At 39.9% G+C, this 22,635-nt stretch overlaps 1 protein-coding gene across 2 annotated transcripts in view; it reads right to left on the reverse strand.

Annotated features, from left to right (window-relative positions):
• Window positions 1-17,572, reverse strand: part of ROS1 (ROS proto-oncogene 1, receptor tyrosine kinase) — a 91,074-nt gene extending 73,502 nt beyond the window's left edge. For both annotated transcript variants that reach the window (XM_036317811.1, XM_036317812.1), the window contains exons 1-5: window positions 17,450-17,572; window positions 11,938-11,982; window positions 10,194-10,253; window positions 7,996-8,022; window positions 2,900-2,960 (exon numbers count right to left, since the gene is read on the reverse strand). In XM_036317811.1, coding sequence (XP_036173704.1) covers window positions 2,900-2,960; window positions 7,996-8,022; window positions 10,194-10,253; window positions 11,938-11,982; window positions 17,450-17,572 — 316 coding nt within the window. The remainder of the gene's footprint in view (window positions 1-2,899; window positions 2,961-7,995; window positions 8,023-10,193; window positions 10,254-11,937; window positions 11,983-17,449) is intronic.
• Window positions 17,573-22,635: the final 5,063 nt, after the last annotated feature.

Below are 22,635 nucleotides of genomic sequence, written 5' to 3' on the forward strand. Positions count from 1 at the left end.
ATTTCATTCACCGTGCACCAACATTCCCACCAACAGTGTGCAGGATTCCAGTTTCTCCACATCCTCTTAAACACTTTTACTTTTTCGGGTAGAAGGGACCAGAGTTTTACACATACAAGTAAATGTATATTTCATAGCTAAAAAAAGACATTTGTTTCAAAGCCATGGCAATGTATATGGAAAAAGAGGTAAAGTAGTTTATTCTAAAATATCAAGACAGGAGTGAACCAAATGAGAAAGAGAAGCTAAACTGAGCTATATACTACTTTTAATACAGTGCACAGCCCAAAAGGCTCTGGAATGAGATAACTGGGTTACAATTCAAATTACATCCCTCTCCAGCTATACAGCCCCAAGCAACCCCAAGCAGGTATTTATACTTGTGCTTCATTTTTCTCATCTGTAAAATGAGGCCAATGATAATACTTATATCTCTGAGGAAAAAAGAAAAAGAGCTGATACCTATAAATTACTTAGAACAAAACCCGACTCACAAATGCCTAATAAATGATAGCTGTTCACATTTCAATATACTATTAGTTACTATCATTCCTGCCATCTAGAAAAGGGGCATGGAGGGTATCTCATGTAGAATAAGATAGCAGACCTGCCGAAACCGGTTTGGCTCAGTGGATAGAGCGTCGGCCTGCGGACTGAAAGGTCCCAGGTTCGATTCCGGTCAAGGGCATGTAACTGGGTTGCGGGCACATCCCCAGTAGGAGATGTGCAGGAGGCAGCTGATCGATGTTTCTCCCTCATCGATGTTTCTAACTCTCTATCTTTCTCCCTTCCTCTCTGTAAGAAATCAATAAAATATATAAAAAAAAAAAAAAGATAGCAGACCAACAGGTAACTGGATCATGTTTTCAAGACAAACAAGGTGTTAGGTGCCTGGGTAATAAGGTTTGTTGTAACAAACTAAAGATATGGTTGTACGCACAAATGCCTTTATTTAGACTGGATATATCTTATCTGTCAGTGGTACAGACACTGGTCCAAAGCCAGTGAGAAATTTAAAATAAAGCACTAATTATACTGTCATTCTAACCAAATGTATAATTAAGTGGGTAGTATAATTTCAGAATATTAAAATAGGGTGTAAATCATTTTTCCAAACTTCCTCAGTTCTGAAATCTTTAGTTTCTCAGTAGTTTTTTTAGGATTCTCTGGGCCAAAAGAATTATCTAACAGTTCCATTTATTATTATAACGTAAGTGTGCATGCTCTATCAACTTAATAGATTTGAAAAAATAGCACACACATTTAAAGACAAAATAATATGTGTGTTTCATCCTTAAAATGATTGCTAACTAATGGGATCTGTGTGCTTTTGGGGGATGGTACAATGTCTCTAATATTGATATCAGATTGGGTACCACCATCTTGTTTCCTGTCCCATGTTGAGTTTTTCATGGTACTTGTTTTCTATCACAGCAATAACCAAAACAGCCCAGCATCACAAAGATATGATATCAATGATAGGAATGCAGTGCTATCCACTGTTTATAGCATAAATTACCTCCAGCTAGTAGTTCTGCTGTAGGCAGTTAGACCAGTGGTTCTCAACCTTCTGGTCCTTTAAATAGAGTTCCTCATGTTGTGACCCAAACATAAAATTATTTTCGTTGCTACTTCATAACTGTAATTTTGCTACTGTAAACAATATGTAATTATATATGTGTTTTCCGATGGTCTTAGGCGACCCCTGTGAAAGGGTCATTCGACCCCCAAAGGGGTCGCGACCCACAGGTTGAGCCAGCCATGGGCAAACTATGGCCCGCAGGCCGGATCCGGCCCATTTGAAATGAATAAAACTAAAAAAAAATAGACCGTACCCTTTTATGTAATGATGTTTACTTTGAATTTATATTGGTTCACACAAACACTCCATCCATGCTTTTGTTCTGGCCCTCCGGTCCAGTTTAAGAACCCATTGTGGCCCTCGAGTCAAAAAGTTTGCCCACCCCTGAACAGACATGAGAAGAGCAAGGATGATGGGCCAGGTACAGAAGGTCACGGGGTGGAAAGCCCCAGGTGCCTAGCTGTGGTCAATCAATTGTAGGGTGGGGCCTTGCCCCCAGGGTGACTTTCCTCCCCTAGCATATCACTGGCTGTGGGATTTGGACTTCCTGACCTTTCCTCCCCAGAGGTAACATCTAGGCCAGTGATGGCGAACCTATGACACGCGTGTCAGAGGTGACACGCGAACTCATTTTTTGGGTTGATTTTTCTTTGTTAAATGGCATTTCAATATATAAAATAAATATCAAAAATATAAATCTTTGTTTTACTATGGTTGCAAATATCAAAAAATTTCTATATGTGACACGGCACCAGAGTTAAGTTAGGGTTTTTCAAAATGCTGACACGCTGAGCTCAAAAGGTTCGCCATCACTGATCTAGGCCTCAGTTGTATTTCGGCTCCAGGCCCAGATAAGCAACAAAACCAGCCAGGGCTGATGTCAGGACCAGCTTCTATACATCATATAAATGTCCTAGAGTCCTGTAGGGAGCCATGCTTCTGGCGGGTGCTTTATTGAATAACTGCTAGCTGAATAATTAACTGAACATTAAATTTAACAATTCCTATACTCTCAGTTCATTAGGACAGTGGCATTTCCTGACATTTGGTCGGCTCCTTCACATTTGTCTCACTCATTGATAGGAGTGATCGCATCTACTGACCAAGGGCAAAACCAGGTTCTAAACATCACTCATGTGCTATGTTCCCCTCTTGCTCTGAAAGAAGAGTCGCACTGAATCTGTATCAAATGGCTTTCACATTTGAAATTATTGAATTATAGGTAGCTAGATAGATCTGAGTGAGCTATAGACATGAAGCATAGGTTCCTAGAGTGGGGTGGATAATTTTCAGTAATAGCTGCATGTGTCCACTTACCTAGGACTTCCTCCTCATAGGCACCTTCAGAACTGCTGCAGCCGACCTCACAGGACTCCCTCTGTGGAAGACAGGTAGCACGCCAGTCAGGGCAGCCTCGCTACTGCTTTGGCTGATAAGCTTCTACTACATTTTGAAATCTCAGTGCCTGACAAATAAGTACACCTATCCACCAATGATTGCGACTATAATAAAGTTCTCATTTGCCAGTGGGATCAGAACAGCACCTTTCGAACTTTTTTGATCATGTCCCAGATTTCAAAATATATGTAATGAAAGAACTTGGTGCACAAATACATTCTTGAAACAGTATTTACTCCCCCCCCCCTTTTTAACAGTTATATTGAGATCTATTTCATGCATCCTAAAATTTACCCATCTAAAGCACACAGCTCAGTAATTTTCAGTATATTCACAGAATTGTGCAATCATCATTACAGTCTAATTTTAGAACAGTTTCCTCCCCAAAAGAAATCCCATACCTGTGATGCAATCTCTATTCTCTTCTATGCTATTCTATTCTATTCTATGCTAATCTATTTCATTTGCTTATCGGGTCTCTATTCATTAAATTGACTTCATGACCCTTTCATGGGTCACACCACACAGTTTGAAAAAAACACTGAGCTCCACAATGCAATCATATTTGCCACCTCAGTCAAAGATTTGGTGAGCTAATAAACCCAAAACTCTAGCCTAAAATTATACCTATTTATTTCCATGCCTTCCTTGAAAAATTAAAAACTGACAATAATCTTTATAGTAACTGAACGTTTTAATGGAGGTCTTAATACCAACATTAAATTTTAAGTTCTACCAAAAGCGTAATGATGATTAATATATTATCTCAATAATCAAAACCAGAGTAAACATTTTGATGACTGAGACACAAATTTCCTGGAACAGATGTATTAACATTAGCTATGAAGAAAGAACAAAATCTGGAGAAAAGACACACATTGTAAAACTCCAACACAATCATGATCAATCTTCCTAGTTTCATTCAACTTACAATACCTAGGAAAACATGCTATTGTTTCTCATGATAATAGTGGAAACCATGGTATGATGCATTTGCCCTAAATATCCCAGGTAGAGGGCTGTGATTTGCAAATACTGGTCGCCCAGTGTTTGATCTGTGTGCTCAGAGGAAGCAGAGCCTGATAAGCCCAGGTTTGCCTAGTTAAGGATTAATTTAAACACCTCAGGTTGGGCTCCAGATTATTTAACTTAAGGGTTTAATATCTTTTTCACATCTTTCATGTTTCAGTAAAATACATTCAATACATTTATTATCTGTAGAGAATAAATATACCAAGTGGCAGCAAAATGAGATGAAATAATGTTTATTTGGAAATATAGCTAGTACTGACTATTGGGAATATAGTGGGCCTAGTTCTCCTAAATTTTTTTCAGGGAAAAATATGTAACAAAATTCTGATCTATCTAGGCATTTAAATGTTTTGTTTTATTTACTTTTTATGAAACTTGTATATTTTCCAGTTTTATTGAGACATAATTGACATATAACATTGTGTACATTTAAGGTGTACAATATTTGATATGTTTATATATTGCAATATGATGATCACCATAGCATTACCACCATCTTGTCACATAATTACCATTTATTTTTTAATCAAATTTTTAATATATTTTTATTGATTTCAGAGAGGAAGGGGAGTCAGCAAATGTTGACATGATTTTCCTCAAACAACAATAAGAAACCATAAAAAGATTTTAAGAAACAGTATAATCTGTGTTTTAAATGATCAGGAATAAGCCATCTTACTTGCGGACATCATTTTCCAAGTTTAATTTTGCTAAGCTTTCACTTCCAAGACTATTTCCTCCAAGGAACATGTGCAAAAATTCCAAGCTCCGTAGGTTAAAGCATGAATGGTTTAAACAGGGGTCCTCAAACTACGGCCCGCGGTCCACATGCAAATACAAATATTGTATTTGTTCCCGTTCTGTTTTTTTACTTCAAAATAAGATATGTGCAGTGTGCATAGGAATTTGTTCATAGTTTTTTTTTTAAACTATAGTCCGGCCCTACAACGGTCTGAGGGACAGTGAACTGGCCCCCTGTTTAAAAAGTTTGAGGACCCCTTGTTTAAGAGCTTGAGTTCCTATAGGGGGGATCAGCTAAATTTAAAATATATGTCTATCTCTATCACTATCTCTATAGAGCATGCACTACTATTCAGTTCTATGTTAAAGTATAACATTTTGAGGTGTAACATAGCAAGGTATAAACAGAAATGAGTAGAATTAGATGTTAGAACACTGAGAGAAAATATTTATATTCTCTAAGCAGCATAATGAGTCAGGGAACTATCACATCAATGGGCTGCTTCAATGCCTGGGATACTTGAACTCTCTCTGACTTCCTACACACAATCCTCCTGGGACTGTTGTTGTTGTTGTTGGAGGTTTTGAGGTTTTTTGTTTTTAATTGGTTTGTTTTGGTTTTGAAGGGGGCGAGGGCTACACCCTCCATCTTACCTTGGCCATGTGCTTGGCAAAGGCTTCTTCCCGGAAGCCCAAGCCTCTGCTACTCTGCTCGCCACACCCAGGACTTCTTTAAACTAACCAATGACAATCAAGGAACGTGCACGCCATGGATGTGACCACATCCTGTGTGACAAGACCTGACTTGCGCCTGGCCAATCGGCAGGGCCCACAGTCATCTCTCCTCCCCTCACTCCACCCCCCTATTAAAACCCCTTTTTTCTCACGGGGCGGGCACTTTCGTCTCGCTGTTTTGTTGGTGGAGGCTGGGAGCCAGACCCGGGTCTATAATAATAAAAGACTCTTTGCTTTTGCATCGGACACAGCTGGCTCCCTGGTGTGGTCTATTGGGGATCTTGAAATCTGGGCATAACAGTTTGTTGTTGGTTTGGGGCTGTGGGGTTTTTTTTTGTTTGTTTGGCTAATTTTGCTTTTATCACACTAAAGCAGTGGTTCTCAACCTTCCTAATGCCGCGACCCTTTAATACAGTTCCTCGCCCTAACCGGTTTGGCTTAGTGGATGGAGTGTCGGCCTGCGGACTGAAGGGTCCCGGGTTCGATTCCGGTCAAGGGCATGTACCTTGGTTGCGGGCACATCCCCATTTGGGGGCGTGCAGGAGGCAGCTGATTGATGTTTCTCTCTCTTCGATGTTTCTAATTCTCTATCCCTCTCCCTTCCTCTATGTAAAAAATCAATAAAATATATTTTTAAAAAAATACAGTTCCTCATGTTGTAGTGACCCCCAATTTCATTGTTACAAATTGAACATAATTAAAGCATAGTGATTAATCACAAAAACAATATGTAATTATATATGTGTTTTCCCATGGTCTTAGGCGACCCTTGTGAAAGGGTTGTTCGACCCCCAAAGGGGTCATGACCCACAGGTTGAGAACCGCTGCACTAAAGGGTTCTAAGGCAGTGTTTTGTTTCCTTTTTCAAGCAGGAAAAACTTTTGTCTATTTACATATGTGGAACTCCCTCGGCTCCTGTGTTTTATCTCTTCTTAGCTAACCCCACCACCATTCACTCCCAAGGAAAAAATCACTCAAGTACAGAGTAATCACAGGCTATGGAGAAATTATTCCAATTAAAAAAAAAATTGTTTTATTTGTATCATCTACTAAATGGGGAATTTTTCCATTTTACTAATGGGTGATCATATGTACTCCTTCCTCAGGCAACATAAGTTAGTTCTGTCCTCTGGTTTTTAAGGACATTTAAAAACAACGCAACATAGATTTTAAACTGAGAAATAATGTAGTCATAAGTACCTATTGTCAAATGATTTAAAATGAACTCTGAAGAACAGGTTTGGTTCAAGAAGATTGAGGAAGACAAGCTCAAAGTCCTAAGGTCCTTCTGAAGGAGCAGAGAAAATCGGGTGCTGGGAGGAGCTGCAGGGGGAGGGGCCTGGCCTGGGAAGGGAGGGAGAACTGGGCAGCGGCGTCAGCACAAGGTCCCTCATTAGAAGAGCAAGAAAACACACACACACGCTGTGCTTCAAAATGCTGCCCAAGGAGTTTGTCGAATAAGGGGAAAATTGCAAGTAAAGTGTTCTTTTTTGAAAGCATTGTATTTAACGATAGAGCATATGCTGTATGGGGAAGACAATGAAATCAGCAGAAATAAGGACATCCTGACATCTGCTCCTGCCTCTCTCCCTGCCACCCTCGCCCGTCCCGGCTTCAGGAATTAGAACCCTTCCAACCAGAGCAGCATATGCGGATAAATGTGTGTGTGTGTATACACATATATTAACTTTTTATACATTGCGTATGCATACAGATATATAAAACACAGCAAATATTTGTGTCATCATGGAATTCCACAGCCATCTTTATGCCCAGCGTCATAGCACACCCAAGAATGATTCAGGTTTCTTCGTTCTTATTTTACCAGTGTGGACGAAAGGGGCCACATGCTGACCTGACAAGCTCAGGAGAGGCCTGCATAGCAGTCTTGCAGACTCAGAGACCTAAAGTCACCACAAAGGATGGTCTGAAATTAAACTTTAACTAAAAGCAGTTATGGTGGGCAGTTATGTCCTAGGCCAGTATCTTCACAGATAAGGTCAACTGAGCCCATCTGTCTTTTTGCATCTATGATAACATGTCCTTGGGATGTCTGGGTAACTTGTGACTTCCCTTTTTATGGAGGCCCTGGGGCACAGCCAGGTGTGCTGGGCCCAGGACAGATACCACAAATTCCTTCATCATCATGTTAATTGTTCCTGCACCCACCTAAGTATGTGTCCATCATTTTACTTTTTATCCAATCCCAGGGGTCCCCCCCGCCCCGCTTCGCTTAATCCCACCTCCTTAAATCTGTCACCAATGAATTTCATGTAACCCACCTATGTTCCTCCTTTGATTGCAATGTATAAATACGGATGTAACCCTGCCATTCTCCAGAGCACTATATCAATTCGTTGAGGTTCTGGTTCCCGGCATATGTCGACAGTTTGGCTCAAATAAACTCACAAAAATTCTTTACAGGTTTCAATGGTTTGTTTACGTTAACACCAGAGATAAAGACTTGGAGTGGGATGACATCCTTTCTATAAGGACTGCCAACTTACCTCACAAACGGTGGCATAGGTGTCATTCTGCATGGGAAAACAAAAAACAAAGAAAAACCACTTAAAATCTTTAAAGCTGTAGATAATTTTAATGATACTTAGCTCTACATTTCTCCCAAATTAACTTCTTATCCCGCCATTGGCAAACAACCAATAACAAAATAAAAAAATAAATAAAATAAAGTTTAAAAAATCAAACAAATAAAAAACAGTAAAAAGCAAGGAAGCCCAGAGCAGGGCCTTCTGCCCACACAGGCCACTGAAGGAAGAGCTGTAAAACTTACATTTGCATCACTGGGAAAATGCTGTAAAAAAGCATGATGTCTGCCAGGAAGTCCCCGTCAAGTAAGGGGGGATCTGTGATGGACCAGGTTAGAGAATGAAGGGATGTTGGCAGATGCCCAGGGAAGACAGAACCTGAAGTGAAAACTACCAATAGCTCGAGCTAAGAAAGGCCAGCAGGTCCATCTGCCCAGGCGGGCCATGCTAGCGTCCACTCTGCTTCTGGACTGTTTTCTGACAACAAATGGTACTTTCCCTTCATTCACTCATCCAGTGTGTGTCTGAGCACCTGCCACCTGCCCTTCACTGTGTTCAGTGCAGGAGACACAGTGTGCACAAGATAGAGCGTCCTACCCTGATGGGCTTACATGTAGGACAAAGCGCATGGCTAGACAAATAATGCTTAAAATTGCAATTGTTTAAAGTGCTGCCAAGGAGAGGTACCTGTGTTTTTAGAGTGTATAATAGTTCCCAGGTCCAGATCCCACCTGCCCCACCTTTTGGTAACTTCCTTTCTATGAAGCACATGGTCATAAACATGAGAATGGGCGTGAGTAACTGCTATGACAAAGATCTGCAAGGACATACTATACAGGAACAGCTATGGGGACTATAGAAGAGGCTAATGTCCTTATTTAAATCCCAATGCTACAATTTGAGTAATTAATAGAAAATGATATTACCCAACGTTACCTCGACCTTACTGATTTAATCTCTGACCTGAACAACCTGCAATACAGCCCACTGGTTTTTTTTTTTGTTGGTGGTTTTTTTTGTTTTGTTTTGTTTTGGTATAGCAAAGGTGGATATTTATTGTAGATACAGACTCCCACGTGGGGAGAGGAAAGAGTCACACAGAATGAACTCTCACATAGGGAGTCTTTTTCCCCATGGCTTATAAAGGCTGCAGGTCCTGTGTCCTGATATCCCCTCTGATTGGTCAATATCCCCCTTCGAATTGGTTACTATAGTAATTCCTAAGGCCCTCCTCCCTTATAGTCCTTCCATTCCTCTGGGCTTTCTACTTTTCTATCTGAATGAAGGGCTTTCTTCTCTTTATTTTGTAAATATAGACCTTTCCTGGCTACTTCCAGTTCCCTTGTCCCATGTAAATGCAACTGTTGCTGCTCCCTTGTCTTACGGAGATGTAACTGCACCTGGCTTCCAACCCACCTTTAAATTACACAATTTTTATTCATGAGATTGAGTAATGACCGTGTTTCAGGCACTATCCTTAGGATGGAGATTCGATTAGTACCTATTTTAATGATGAGGAAAGTATAGTACCAAGGAGTTAAGTACCTTAACAAAGTCACACATTAAATGGCAAAGCTGAGATAAATGAAAAATAAGGTATTGGGGGATGTATTTCCTACCCAAAGAGAAATGAACCTAGGTGCCGGTGACCTCTGGATTAGATTACTACCATGTTCCCTGCAGAGCCACTTTGGACATGGCCAAGGGCCCTCCTATCCAGAGACGGGTCTGGAGCCACCAGCATCGCCTTTCATGGGGAGCTTGTTATCAGCACAGAATCTCAGGTCCCCCCAGACCCACTGAACCAGAATCTGCATTTCAACAAGATTCCCAGTTAAGTGTATATTGACATTTGAGAAGTGCAGGACCTGGAATTTAACGAATACCTAACATCCTACCAGAAGGCCTTTGTAGGAGGCATCCATTGGGCATCCCCAGGGTGTCATGGTTTGTGTTAACCTCCCATGGTCTCCAGTTGGGTTAGTAATGGTAATCTCACTCTCCCCCCATTACTATGGATCACTCAGGCTGCCATACTTTCCCTTTAGGGTCAAGCCAACTAAGTGAAAGCCAACGGAAACTCAAATGGGAGTCCTCTTAGACAACATTTCTCCTAAGGGGAACATTAATATCAAAACAGAAACATAGTTAACACTTACACACTTTAAAGCACACTTTTCCTGATCTGCAGAGTTCCAAAAATGACATCCTTGGATGCACTGCAAGAGACAAGAAGAGACAACGGTGACTGAACAAGAGGGACTTTTTTGTCATCTGAAAATGCAACCATGTTTTAGAAATAGAAATCTACCGAGGAATCTGTGGCCTCGAAAGAATTAGGACCTTTGGGGTGATAAGCAGAGCTGTCCTGTCTACAGACAGCAGGGCGGTGTGGTTCACTGAGGGTTGGCAAGGGTGCTGAGTGGACTTCAGTCTGGAATGGGCAGGGCAAGAACCCAGAGAGCAGCCAAACTTCAGGCAGCACACTGTCCATGGGGTGGCTGGCAGCAGGTAAAGTCTAGGTCAGCATGACATTGAACAGACCGTGGCTCCATCGGGTGGCCTCACGTGACAAGCCAGACTCAAGCTGGCGCTCAAGCAGAGGGCAGCACATCAAACCTTGACTAGGTGGACAGTTTGAGAAGTTGACTGCCCACTGGCCAGCTTTCGCCCCACAGCTGCCCTGAAAACCTTCTCCCAAAACTGCCTGGGCCTCCTATGGACAGATGCGGCCCATTTCTCCTAACTGTGCTTGATCTGCCTGTGCCTGTGCTTGTATAGACATTTCTTCCACAGGCCACAGGGACACCTGGGTCCCCTTCTTCCTCTCAGTTCCTTCTTTACCGTCTCTTTTTCCCTCTCCCCACACATTTTGATTTTGTCTTCTATCTTCAACTTTCTCTCTTCTCATGCTTCAAGTTCTCCACAGGTGAGCTCATCCACTACGTCAGCATTGAGAGATTGTATGTTTCTGGGAATGTATCCATTTCTTCCAGATCGTCCAATTTGTTGGTATATAGTTGTTCATAATATTTCCTCATAATCTTTTGTATTTCTGTGGTGTCAGTTGTTATTTCTCCTTTATTTCTGATTTTATTTATTTGGATCCGCTCTCTTCTTTTCTTGATGAGCCTGGTTAAGGCTTACCGATCTTATTTATTTTTTCCAAGAACCAGCTCTTGGTTTCATTGATCTTTTATATTATTTATTTAGGTTATATTTTGTTTATTTTTGCTCTGATCTTTATTATTTCCTTTCTTCTACTCCCTTTGGGCTTTGTTGTTCTTTTTCCAGTTCCATTAAATAGAAGGTTAGATTGTTTATTTGAGATTTCCCTTGTTTCTTGAGGTGGGCCTGGAATGCTCTCAGCTTCCCTCTTAAGACTGCTTTTGCTGTGCCCCATAGATTTTGGGTTGTTGTGGTCTCGTTTTCATTTGTTTCACTGTTACCTAGCACAGTGCCCAGTTCATACTTATGCTTTGAATCATTTAAACATCTGTTGACTAAATGGGCACAGGTGCAGAAAAGTAATAAAACCATAAATGTAATTGTTAGAAGAAACATGGGAGACTACCCAAACCAACCCTCTCAGATAACACATGATAAAACTAAGTCTCAGAAATATTAAATAATTTGCCCCAAACCATGCAAATATGTAGAATCAAAATAACAGACTTGGATTGCTCCTGTGTTCTTTCCACTTAAACACTGTCCCTGACTTCATCTGTGAATATTCTATCATTCACTTATAACTATATTTTTTATTGTCATTCCTCCAGCAGGGACAAAGAAATGAGATTTTACTTAGGACACACCTTATGGTAATAAAACCTGGCCATTGCCCCCTTTTCTGTAATCATTGCTAACACTGTACAGTTCTTAACAATAGAAGCAATTACTCACCGGTTCACTCAGATTATACGGCGTACCGCTGTCCAGATGCCTGCCCTGCAATGAAGAAGGAGGTAATAAACACCAGCTCCCAATATTGTGTGCGGTAATAACTACCACACCTTGTTTAAAAAAGCTTCCTGGAATAGTGCTGCCTCCCTCCTTTCTGGTGTTTTCTAACCAGAAAACAAGGAGCCAAATGTCTTAAAGTCATTAAATTAGTCATGAAATCAGACAAAATCCCAGTGCAAATTATAAGATATAATGTCTAAGAATTCTTCAGAAATGGTAAAGGTGGGATGGGGGTGTGGCTAGAGGAGGGGTTAAGGACAATGGAGAGAGTCTCACACAATATTAAACAAGCCTGTGACATTAGTCAGTTAATGAAGTCAAAAGACTGGATAAAACATGAATTATGTTCAGATTTTTCTTTTTTTTTTAAAGCAGTCTTATTAAGAGCAGAGAAAAATACAAATTCAGAATTTTACATAGAGTAAGACATCCTATTGCTCTGTTTATTCCTCACGTGTTCAGAAATTTTAAGAACATTTTTGTGCTGGGGGAAAATAAAAGAAATGGGAACCAAGGGGAGGAAGTCTCTAAACTGCTCTTTCTCTTCCTTTTCCTTATTTAAATGGAGTCCTTCATAGACAGAAGGACTCACAAAGGATGGCAATCCTGAGCCTATGACAATCACATATGTGCTTGGATCACATTATGTAGATATGACCTAATTGTCAACCTGCCCCACTGATTGACTTAGAATTATGAGCAAAGGAAAACTAAGTGAATTTTTCCAGTTGGTACTGCTCAGAACCTCCCCTTAAAAGTTGCTGAATTTGAATCACTGAATTGGAGAAGTGATTAACCCAGCAAGGCGCACACCTTCTGTTCTTGCCTTCAGTGGTTCTCAACCTTCTGGCCCTTTAAATACAGTTCCTCATGTTGTGACCCAACCATAAAATTATTTTCATTGCTACTTCATAACTGCAATGTTGTTACTGTTATGAATCATAATGTAAATATCTGATATGCAGGATGGTCCTAGGTGACCCCTGTGAAAGGGTCATTTGACTGCCAAAGGGGTCGCAACCCACAGGTTGAGAACCACTGCTTAGTTCCTCCTGCCCCACTCATCTGCTTAAAACACACAATCCCAGTGCTGGGTCTCAAGTCCTCTTAACCCAACACCTACTTCTTGGCACAAGATTTTCTTCCTGCCCACCTCAGCCAGAACTAATTTCATTTACTTCCTGTCCTAATAAATGAAACAGCAGAATGATCTGCATTGTAATCCCACTGCTCCCAATGTGATATTTTGAAAGTTAACCTGTGCTGTCTAAACTCAGTATTCCCACCTGAGACAAAAGTAAAATAATATTTAATTCATGAAGTTCAGGGGGATTTTATTAAATAATGCATTATTATAGTACAATGCCAGGCACTTAGAAATCTATTAATATTATGTGCAAAATTGCTATAAATAGTCTTTTGCAGACATTTCTTTGATTACTTATGCAATAATCTCTTTAGATAATTTTCTTGATGTTCAGGGCTAAAAGTATATTTTTCCTTTTAATTTTGATATATATTAACCCATGTTTTCTAGAAATCTGTCAATTTGCATCCTAACCACAGTGTATGAAAGTGCCAATTTATCTAAACTTTGCCAACAAAATGTTTTTATCTTTGCCAAACTGATAGAAGAAAAGTTGGTAATTCATTTTTATTATGTATTTCTATGGTTCCTGTGAAGTTAAATTTCAAATGTTTTTTAGCCATTTATAATTCTTTTTTTAAAAGTAGGTATTCATGTTTTAAATTATTTTAAATGCTTTTATATATAAGGGTTGATAAAATTTTGTTTTATCACATACAATACTTTTTCCATTTTTCAACTTTGTTCTTACTATATTCTGTTTCCTGTCATATAGTTTAAGTTTTTAAGCAGTCAAATTTATTAATAATTTCTTTAGGGATTCTTGATTTTGAATCAGGCTTCTTAAGACATTCCCATTCCACAATTATAGAAGTATTTGCTCCTAGTTTATTTTAATATTTTATGGAGTATAGTCTTATTTTGTTTTTGTTATTTGTCTGTATTTAAATCACATCTTTTTAAAAGTACCTCCTGGAATTTATTTGAATCTTCTTTGGCAACAGAAGATTGATAACAGAATTGAGATTATGGCACAGAGATTTCCCATATAACCCCTGCCCTCACACATGCACAGGCTCGCCCATTATCAACATCACTCACCAAATACTACAGTTTTACTAAGGATGAACTGACATTGACGAATCATAATTATCCAAAGCCCATAGTTTATGTTAGGATTCACTCTTGGTGTTGTACACTCTATGGGATTAGACAAATGTATAATGGCATAATCCATCGTTATAATATCATACAGAGCATTTGCCCTGCTCTAGCACTCCTCTGTGCTCTGCTTATTCATCGTCTCCCTCCCGATTCCCTCAAACCCCATTGCTATGAACCATTGATCTTTTCATCGTCTCCCTAGTTTTGTGTTTTCTAGAATGTCGCAGAGTTGAAATGAGGTAGTACGTAGCCTTTTCCGGCTGGCTTCTTTCACTTAGCTATGTGTATTTAAATCCCTCCATGTGTTTTTATGGCTTGATAGTTTATTTCTTTTTTTGCTCTGAATAATATTCTATTGTCTGGATGTGCCACAATTTATTTATTCATTCACCTACTAAAGGAGGGAGTTATTCTTTATTCTAAATTGATAGCCCCACTTGGACTTGAATTGTTATCTTTATCATATTCCATACTTCCTTATGTACATGGTCTTATTTCTGAACTGTATTCTGTTTTACTGGCCTGTCTACTCCTTTACCAATCCAAACTGGGCTAATTTCTGGATATTTTATGGAATTTTTGGATTATGGTTTCATTCCATTATCCTGTTATAAAGTTACATATTATACACAAGAAAACCAGTAATGTTTATACTTTTTAAACAGGTCAACCTTTTGAACTCTATTGCTTCAAATCTTTTATTGAATTGAATTGATACTTCTAACAGAGCACTCTTTATTCTAAATTGATAGAACACTAGTTCCACAGTCGGTTACTAAAAAAAAGGTTTTGTTGCCAAAGAAGATGAAAAAATTATAATTAAACAAAACCACTCATATGCTATTGTGCCCTGTGGATATACGAAAAGAGAGTATGGGAGAAGCAATTCCATAATTATTTGATCATAAATCTCATGTTCATAAAGGTTCTCACAATTCTAGTGTTCTGAAGAATATTATGGCCCTAGCTGGTTTGGCTCAGTGAATAAATAGAGCGTTGGCCTGCAGACTAAAGGGTCCGGGGATGGATTCGGTCAAGGGCACATGACCTGGTTGCAGGCTCCATCTCCAGCAGGGGGCGTGCAGGAAACAACCAATCAATGATTCTCCCTCATCATTGATACTTCTATCTTTTTCTCCTTTTCCCTTCCTCTCTGAAATCAATAAAAATATTTTAAAAAATAATATTACGTTTTATTCTCTGCAGCATGTGGCATATATAATTCAAAAATGTTAAGTCGGTTGCTGTAAAATGCCCATGCTCAAGCCTGGAACTATGGTTTATGGTTTGTGCATTTTTGGACAGCAATTTTGAACATTCCTTTGTATAATACTCTTTTGTTTCTTTTTTTTAAAAAAAAAAAAAAAAAAAAAGCAAAGATGCTCCAGTATCACGAACTACCCAGTAAAATCAAAGATGGCCTTCCCAGCAAATGTCCAGACTAAAAAGGATGAGAGAGAAAAAAATTCACACGATATAATACACTCGAGCACTTTACACATCCTTTCCCCTGGCCCTGGCTGTGTTCATTGTCCATTCACCCCGCTTTGTCCGTCCAGCCCTGCGTGGGAGGCCCAGACGGAGACCGTCAGTGCAGCCACTGGTCAGGTTGGCAGACCGTGTCTCGCAGCCGCCACCACAGCAGCTGCGCCTTTCTCTGTAGGTGGTGAACGGAAGGCAACTCAGCAAAGGAACAAGCTGTCTGCTCCTACTGCCCAACCCTGAAACCAAAGAGCCCACACAAAAGACACGCTAAAACTAAACGTAACTAGAATAACCAAATACAGAACATAGACACTAACGGAAACGACCAGCCTCAGTTTTGATAGTACAACATGAACAGATTGTGGCAAGACAATCATATGATGGGCTATTCTAAATGCATTAAAGATCCTGTTCCCATGAAAACTGCAGGGCATGGAGGAAAACTCGTATGTACCACTAAGTGACAAACCGAGTGCACAACTGTGTGTGAAACTATATTCACTTTCAGGGGGAAAAACACTGAGAGAAAATACGATCAGAGGTGAATAGTGGTGGAATTGTAAGGTTCTTTCCTTTACTCTTCTCTGTTTTCTCTCTGATAAATGTTATACAATGAGCATGTATTCTTGTTAAAAGCAGAGAAAAATTTTTAACTTTTTAATAAAGAAAACATTTAATTGTCCCAGTTTTCCACTTTTAAGTTTGAATTACAACTTTAAAAACCTACAGCATACACTTCTACATTAATGGCAATGAAGTCTTCAGCGAAGGTTTATGTAAAAATACCAAACTTTTTTTTCAAAAGCTCGAGTATCCATAAAAATATTCACAATAGTTTAAATTCAACCAAAAAGAGAGTAACACAAACCGATTTCTTTAACAGAAATCATTTTCTTTCCTAATCTGCCCTTGACTTCTATCTCTAATGCTTTAGGATGAGCACTGTATTTTATTTGGTATTTTCATTATATTTCAAAGCGTGGCTCTAACTAGTGTCACATGTAAGCCACCGTGGTATTTCCTCTGTCTTTAGACGAGTGTATCTTTCCCTGGCTAGACTGCATTTGGTTTTTAAAGTGAATTCAGTGACTGTTTTAAGTACAACTAAAGCATACACCTAAAAAGATATGAAATAATATATATATATAGGAGGAATGATACCCAGAAATGAGAAGAAAACATTAATTTAAAAAAAAAACACACCTCGTTACTGAAAAATTACAAATGCACAGAAAGCAACAAAGGACTATACAAACAATTCTTGCTTTTAAAATAAAATGTTCTATATGGCCCTGCAGCCGCTGCCTCGGTCATCCACCTCCCCATACAATCGTCCATCCCAATATAAACAGCACTGACGTTTACAGCTGGACGGCATTGCCCTGGGTCCAAACCTACTGCGTGCTTCCAGACAAATATAAATGATTCTGTAACGAATGAGTTTTCAAATTATATAATTTTTTTAAAGCATGCACAATTGATGGCATTTAATCCTCCTTTACTCAAATCCCAGTCCTCCCAAAAATCTATGAACAGATAAATAAAATAGGCCTGCCCTACCTTCTGTAGTTATAAAGGGACCTAACTTACTTTGAAAAAACAATATTCCTCATGAGAAAACTTCTTATAAAGTGAAAATAATTCAAACCTTTATAACAAGCTGAATTCTATGTTTTAGTTCCCGCAAAGACAAATAGCAAGACCGGTAAAACTTACCAGGTTAGTTACACATGACTTTAGGCAGCTGTTTAAAACTGTACACTGACCCACAGAAATCCATAGGCAGCCAAGAGTCACGAAATTGACAAGTTTCAGGATAAGCCAGTAACTGTTCTTCATCACTTCACTAGTCCAGTGGCGGGACTTTAGATGCGCGGTCCAATTTCCTCCATTTCGCTATGTGAATTCTTCGGGTTTCATCACTTCAGTTGAAGGAGAGGCTGGTGGACTTTTTTTTTTTAATAATATACTTACACCTTTTAGTTTAGACCTCTGAATCCTAGATAGCTTGTCATATGCCCATAACAGCTATTTCATCACTTCGCTTTGTTTGACTCCCATAGAGAAAATCACCCACTGACTAAAGGTTAGGAGCACGCTTCGCATGGCAAGCAAACGAAGTGGGAAGCAGGTGATGCGTGCCCAGTCCCCAGCCCGGACGCTTCCCCGGATCACCCACCACTTCACCTTCCTGAGGCTGGTTCGGCTCGGCAGGAAACTGGGTTTGACCACCTAGACTTTAGCCAACAGCAGCACTATTATAATAAAAAATTATAAGAAACATAGAAGTGCCTAAGTCAAACGATGAGGCCGGGAGGAAAAACAGAACCCTTTGGAACCAAGAGCATATTTTAAAATGAAAAAGCAAACAAAGCTGAAATTAATAGACAAATACTCTGAGCGTGAGGTAAAGGCAAGGAGGTTTGGTAGAGTGCTTTCAGGAGTTCACTACATATTAACTCAAATGCTGCCTTATCAGGTCTAGTGAGACAGAGAGCTGGAACTAGCCATCGCAGAGACCTAAGATATGTACAAGTGTAACTGTCTTCAAAAGGAAATATTGTAAAAATTTCAATCAGCCCAGCATCAAGATAAAGTTAAGCTGAAGTTTAAACAAAGAATTTGAAATCTGCAAAGTACAGCAGTGAGTCATTCTGGGTAGCTACTTTTCAGACTGCTGAGGGTTAACTCTTTAAGGTCAGATGTTTTTGTGTTGCTGGTCTTTCTCTCATGACAATCTAAAGTATCAAATAAAGTTCCTTGTCTTCTTAAATAAAGGATAATAATATACTTAACCTTCCCTTAATGGCACGAGATGCTCATTATAAACAACACATGCATAAGGTTTTGTTTTGAGCTGAACATCTTTTAGTAAATGTCGACAAAACTGATGTACATTGTAAAGATGAATGGTACTGACTCCAAAACTGACCCCTAAAACTTATTTTCTTGAAAAACTTTTTCCACCGTCTACCTGCTTCCCCCCCTTCCCCTGCATTTTAAAGAATGTCAATTTAAAAATAGACAACCATTCGATTTCTTGGTCAGGGGAATATGGTCCTCTTTCTCCAAAATACACTTTTAAATCAGAGAAGGGTCTACCTTATCTAAGGGATTTTCTCACCCCAACAACATTTATCTTCACTGCATTGCCAGTGCCTTTTCCCTGATGAGCACAAATAATATTTGTAACTTTTACTTCACTAAGAAAATGGACCACTAAGTATTTCCAGGAAGACCTTAGTTCATTTTTTTTTTTTTATCAAGTTCCTTCCAAATTCAAGATTTTGTGCTTATTCTCATTTTTGGAATTTAACCAACACATAGATTTGCACTAGTGAGAAATGGAGTGTGTTCAAAGATATTTGTTGCAGAATGACTTAGGTTTGCAAAAGACGGGAAACGGACTAAGAGCCCAATAATATAATACTGGATCAATTAATTCACATATCTTCTCCAGGTGATTCCTCCACGTGGGCTTATTTGGACTTCCCCATAGCCTGATGTTCTCCAAGCATTTGAACTGTTCACATGGTAGCTTGGATCTTTGGTGTCAGTCCTCCAGTGTTAAGCTGCATTGTCTTTTATGATTCAGTTTTAGAAATCAGTTATTTTTGCTGCATTTCCTTAATTACCAGGGAGTCACAAAACTGCCCAAATTCAAGGAGAGCGGAATTAGACCCCACCTCTTTTGTTATTGTTGTTGTTGATGATGATGATGATAATTTCAGAGAGGAAGGGAGAGGGAGAGGGAGATAGAAACATCAGTGATGAGAAAGAATCATTGATCGGCTGCCTCCTGCATGCCCCACACTGGGGATCAAGCACACAACCTAGGCATGTGCCCTGACCTGGAATCAAACCATGACCTCCTGGTTCATAGGTCAATGCTCAACCACTGAGCCATGCTGGCTGGGCAACAGCATATTAGTTTATTACAGCATTTAGACTGTGATTTCACAGCAAAAAAATAAATGCATTTCATAACACCTTCCTTGTCTGCCTCCTCTGACCACTTGCACCCATAGCCTCCAACTTATCACAAGTGAACTAACGCATCCACACTCCCTATCTGGTCTCTCAATCCTACCACTGCTCAGAATTTAAAGCACCTCATTCCATAGGTGAAGACCGCACTGAGTCAACTTTGCTGGATTTCTCACTTTAACCTAGTGACTCACTTCCATTTATTGAACTTCTGCCCAGAGTGTGGGGTTCCGTAAACTTCTGCTAGACATCTCTCCAAGTTTCTATCTTTACAAATAATCTGTTCCTTGGCACCTGGCTCCTGTGCCCTAGCTGGTGGCTGAATTTTTGCAGTCAGATCCACTAGTCTCCAGGGTGAATACTGGCACCCTGCTGGCACCCTACGGTTTGCCCATAGTTCTAGAGTGACCTACCTCCACTCTTCCAGACACCTTCTATACTCCTGTTCCTAACAAAAGCATTGCTTTCTATTTGTTAAATCTCGTAAGTATTTACATTTTGGAGCCTTTTAAATGTAAGTGTAGATTAAAAGTCACTGTCTTCATGGAAGATATTTCTAAACATTGAGTCCAGATACTGGATAACCATGTAAGCATTTGACACAAAGTTAGCTCTGAAGTGAAAAGTGCTTCAGTAATAAAGTTAAGAGGTTTTCAAAAGCAAAGTCAGGCTCCTGAACCTTTCCCCTTTCTCCCACCCCTCAGATATCAAGGAACCAGAGTCTACAGCAGAGTTTTCACTGTTCTGTTCCCTCAAGAGTGACCCCAACCTTTGCTGTTCATGCAGTTTCTCCAGCCCCTGGGGCACTGAGGCCCAAGGACCGCACTGCAGAGTACCACCAATGACCTTGCAGATTGCCCCATACTCCACTGCTACCACTGCTTGGGCCAGAATTGGTGCTGTTTCAAACCCTTGCTCCAGGCATGAAATATATGGACACACAAAACAAAGCCATTGCCCAGAGACAGATACTGGCCAGAGGACAGGGAAAGCATGAATGGAGTTTGTTCAGACAGGGAACCTCAGCTGAGGGAGGCAGAAACTTTTACCGTGAGAACCAAGCCCCAGGACTTTCGCCTTTCAATGAAGTCATACACTTTAAGAAATGTGTGATCAGGGAGACGGAAGATGGCAGCGCAGGCAAATGCCTGTACTCGCTGCCTCCCACAACCACATCAAAATTACAACTAAAACACAGAACAACCATCACCCAGAATCACTGGAAAGCTGGCCAAACGGAAGTCCTACAACCAGAGTCTACAGCAGAGTCCTGCTCCATAGGGGTGTCTCCTGCACAGCAGCTCTCCCACAGCTGGTCCTCACAGCCAATTGGCCTAGAGGCCAATTCATCCCAGTGATACCAACAGTATCAAGTCTCAACTACCAAAAGACTGTGCTCACAGCCCACAAAGGGGTGCACCTAGAGCTCTCAGCTCAGGCAACTTGGGAGGCTGAGCTACTGGGCCCTATAGAACACCTAATACATAAGGCCACTCTACCAACTCGAGGAGACATAGCAGCTCTACCCAATACATAGAACAAACACAGGAAGCAGCCAAAATGCAGAGACAAAGAAACATGTCACAAATGAAAAAAATGGAAGAAAGCAAACTACTGGATATAGAGTTCAAAACCACGGTTATAAGGTTACTCAAGAATCTTCTAGAAACCTTCAAAAACATGGGAAAGGACCAGTCAGAAATTAAACATACACTGAATGAAATAAAGAATAATATACAGGGATTCAACAGTAGAGCAGAGGATTCTGAGAGCATTTGAAATATGAGAAAGCAAAAAACACCCAACCAGAAGAGCAAAAAAGAAAAAAGAATCCCAAAATATAAAGATAGTGTAAGGAGCTTCTGGGACAACTTCAAGAGTACCAACATTCGCATTATGGGGGTGCCAGAAGAAGAGAGAGAGCAGGGTATTGAAAATCTATTTGAAGAAATAATGACAGAAAACTCCCCCTACCTGGTGTAAGAAATAGACTTACAAGTCCAGGAAGCACGGACAGTCCCAAACAAGAGGAACCCAAAGAGGACCAGCAAGGCAGGCTGGTGCTGGTGTTGCGTCTTGGGCCTTTAGCCTGAGGAAGGACAGGCCATTCATATGGAAAAGCTGCTGCACAGAGCACCAAGACACATCATAATTAAAATGCCAAGGGCTAAACATAAAGAGAGAATATTAAAAGCAGTAAGAGAAAAGCCGTTAGTTACCTATAAGAGAATGCCCATATGACTGTCAGCTGATTTCTCAACAGAAACTATGTAGGCCAGAAGGGATTGGCAAGAAATATTCAAAATGATGAATAGCAAGGACCTACAACCAAGATTACAATACCCAGCAAAGTTATCATTCAGAATTGAAGGTCAAATAAAGAGCTTCACAAACAAGAAAAAGCTAAAGGAGTTCATAACCACCAAACCAGTATATATGAAATGTTGAAGCGTATTCCTTAAGAAGAGGAAGAAGAAGAAAAAGAAAAAGATCAAAACTATGAACAACAAAATGGCAACAAATATATACCTATCAACAATTGAATCTAAAAATCAAAATAAACGAATAAGAAATCAAATGAACAGAATAGACTGGTGAATAAAATCGAATTAGAGGCATGGAATTGGAACAAAATGACATTTCTCAGAGGGAAGGAAGATGTGGGGGGGCAGGAAGAGATTAAACAAAGACCTTATATGCATATATGCATTACCTATGGACACAGACAATAGAGTGGCAAAGGCCTGGGGCAGGGCAGGAACTGAGTGGAGGGGGGCAATGGGAGGAAAAAAGAGGGACATCTGTAATAATCTCAACATTAAGATTTAAAAAAAAGAAATGTGTGATCATAATTGTAATTATTAAGCTGTGAGTGACGTGGGAAAAACTCCAACACTGGCCTTATTATAGATACT

This window comes from Myotis myotis, unplaced genomic scaffold (assembly GCF_014108235.1).
Source record: "Myotis myotis isolate mMyoMyo1 unplaced genomic scaffold, mMyoMyo1.p scaffold_m19_p_7, whole genome shotgun sequence".
Taxonomy (NCBI): domain Eukaryota; kingdom Metazoa; phylum Chordata; class Mammalia; order Chiroptera; family Vespertilionidae; genus Myotis; species Myotis myotis.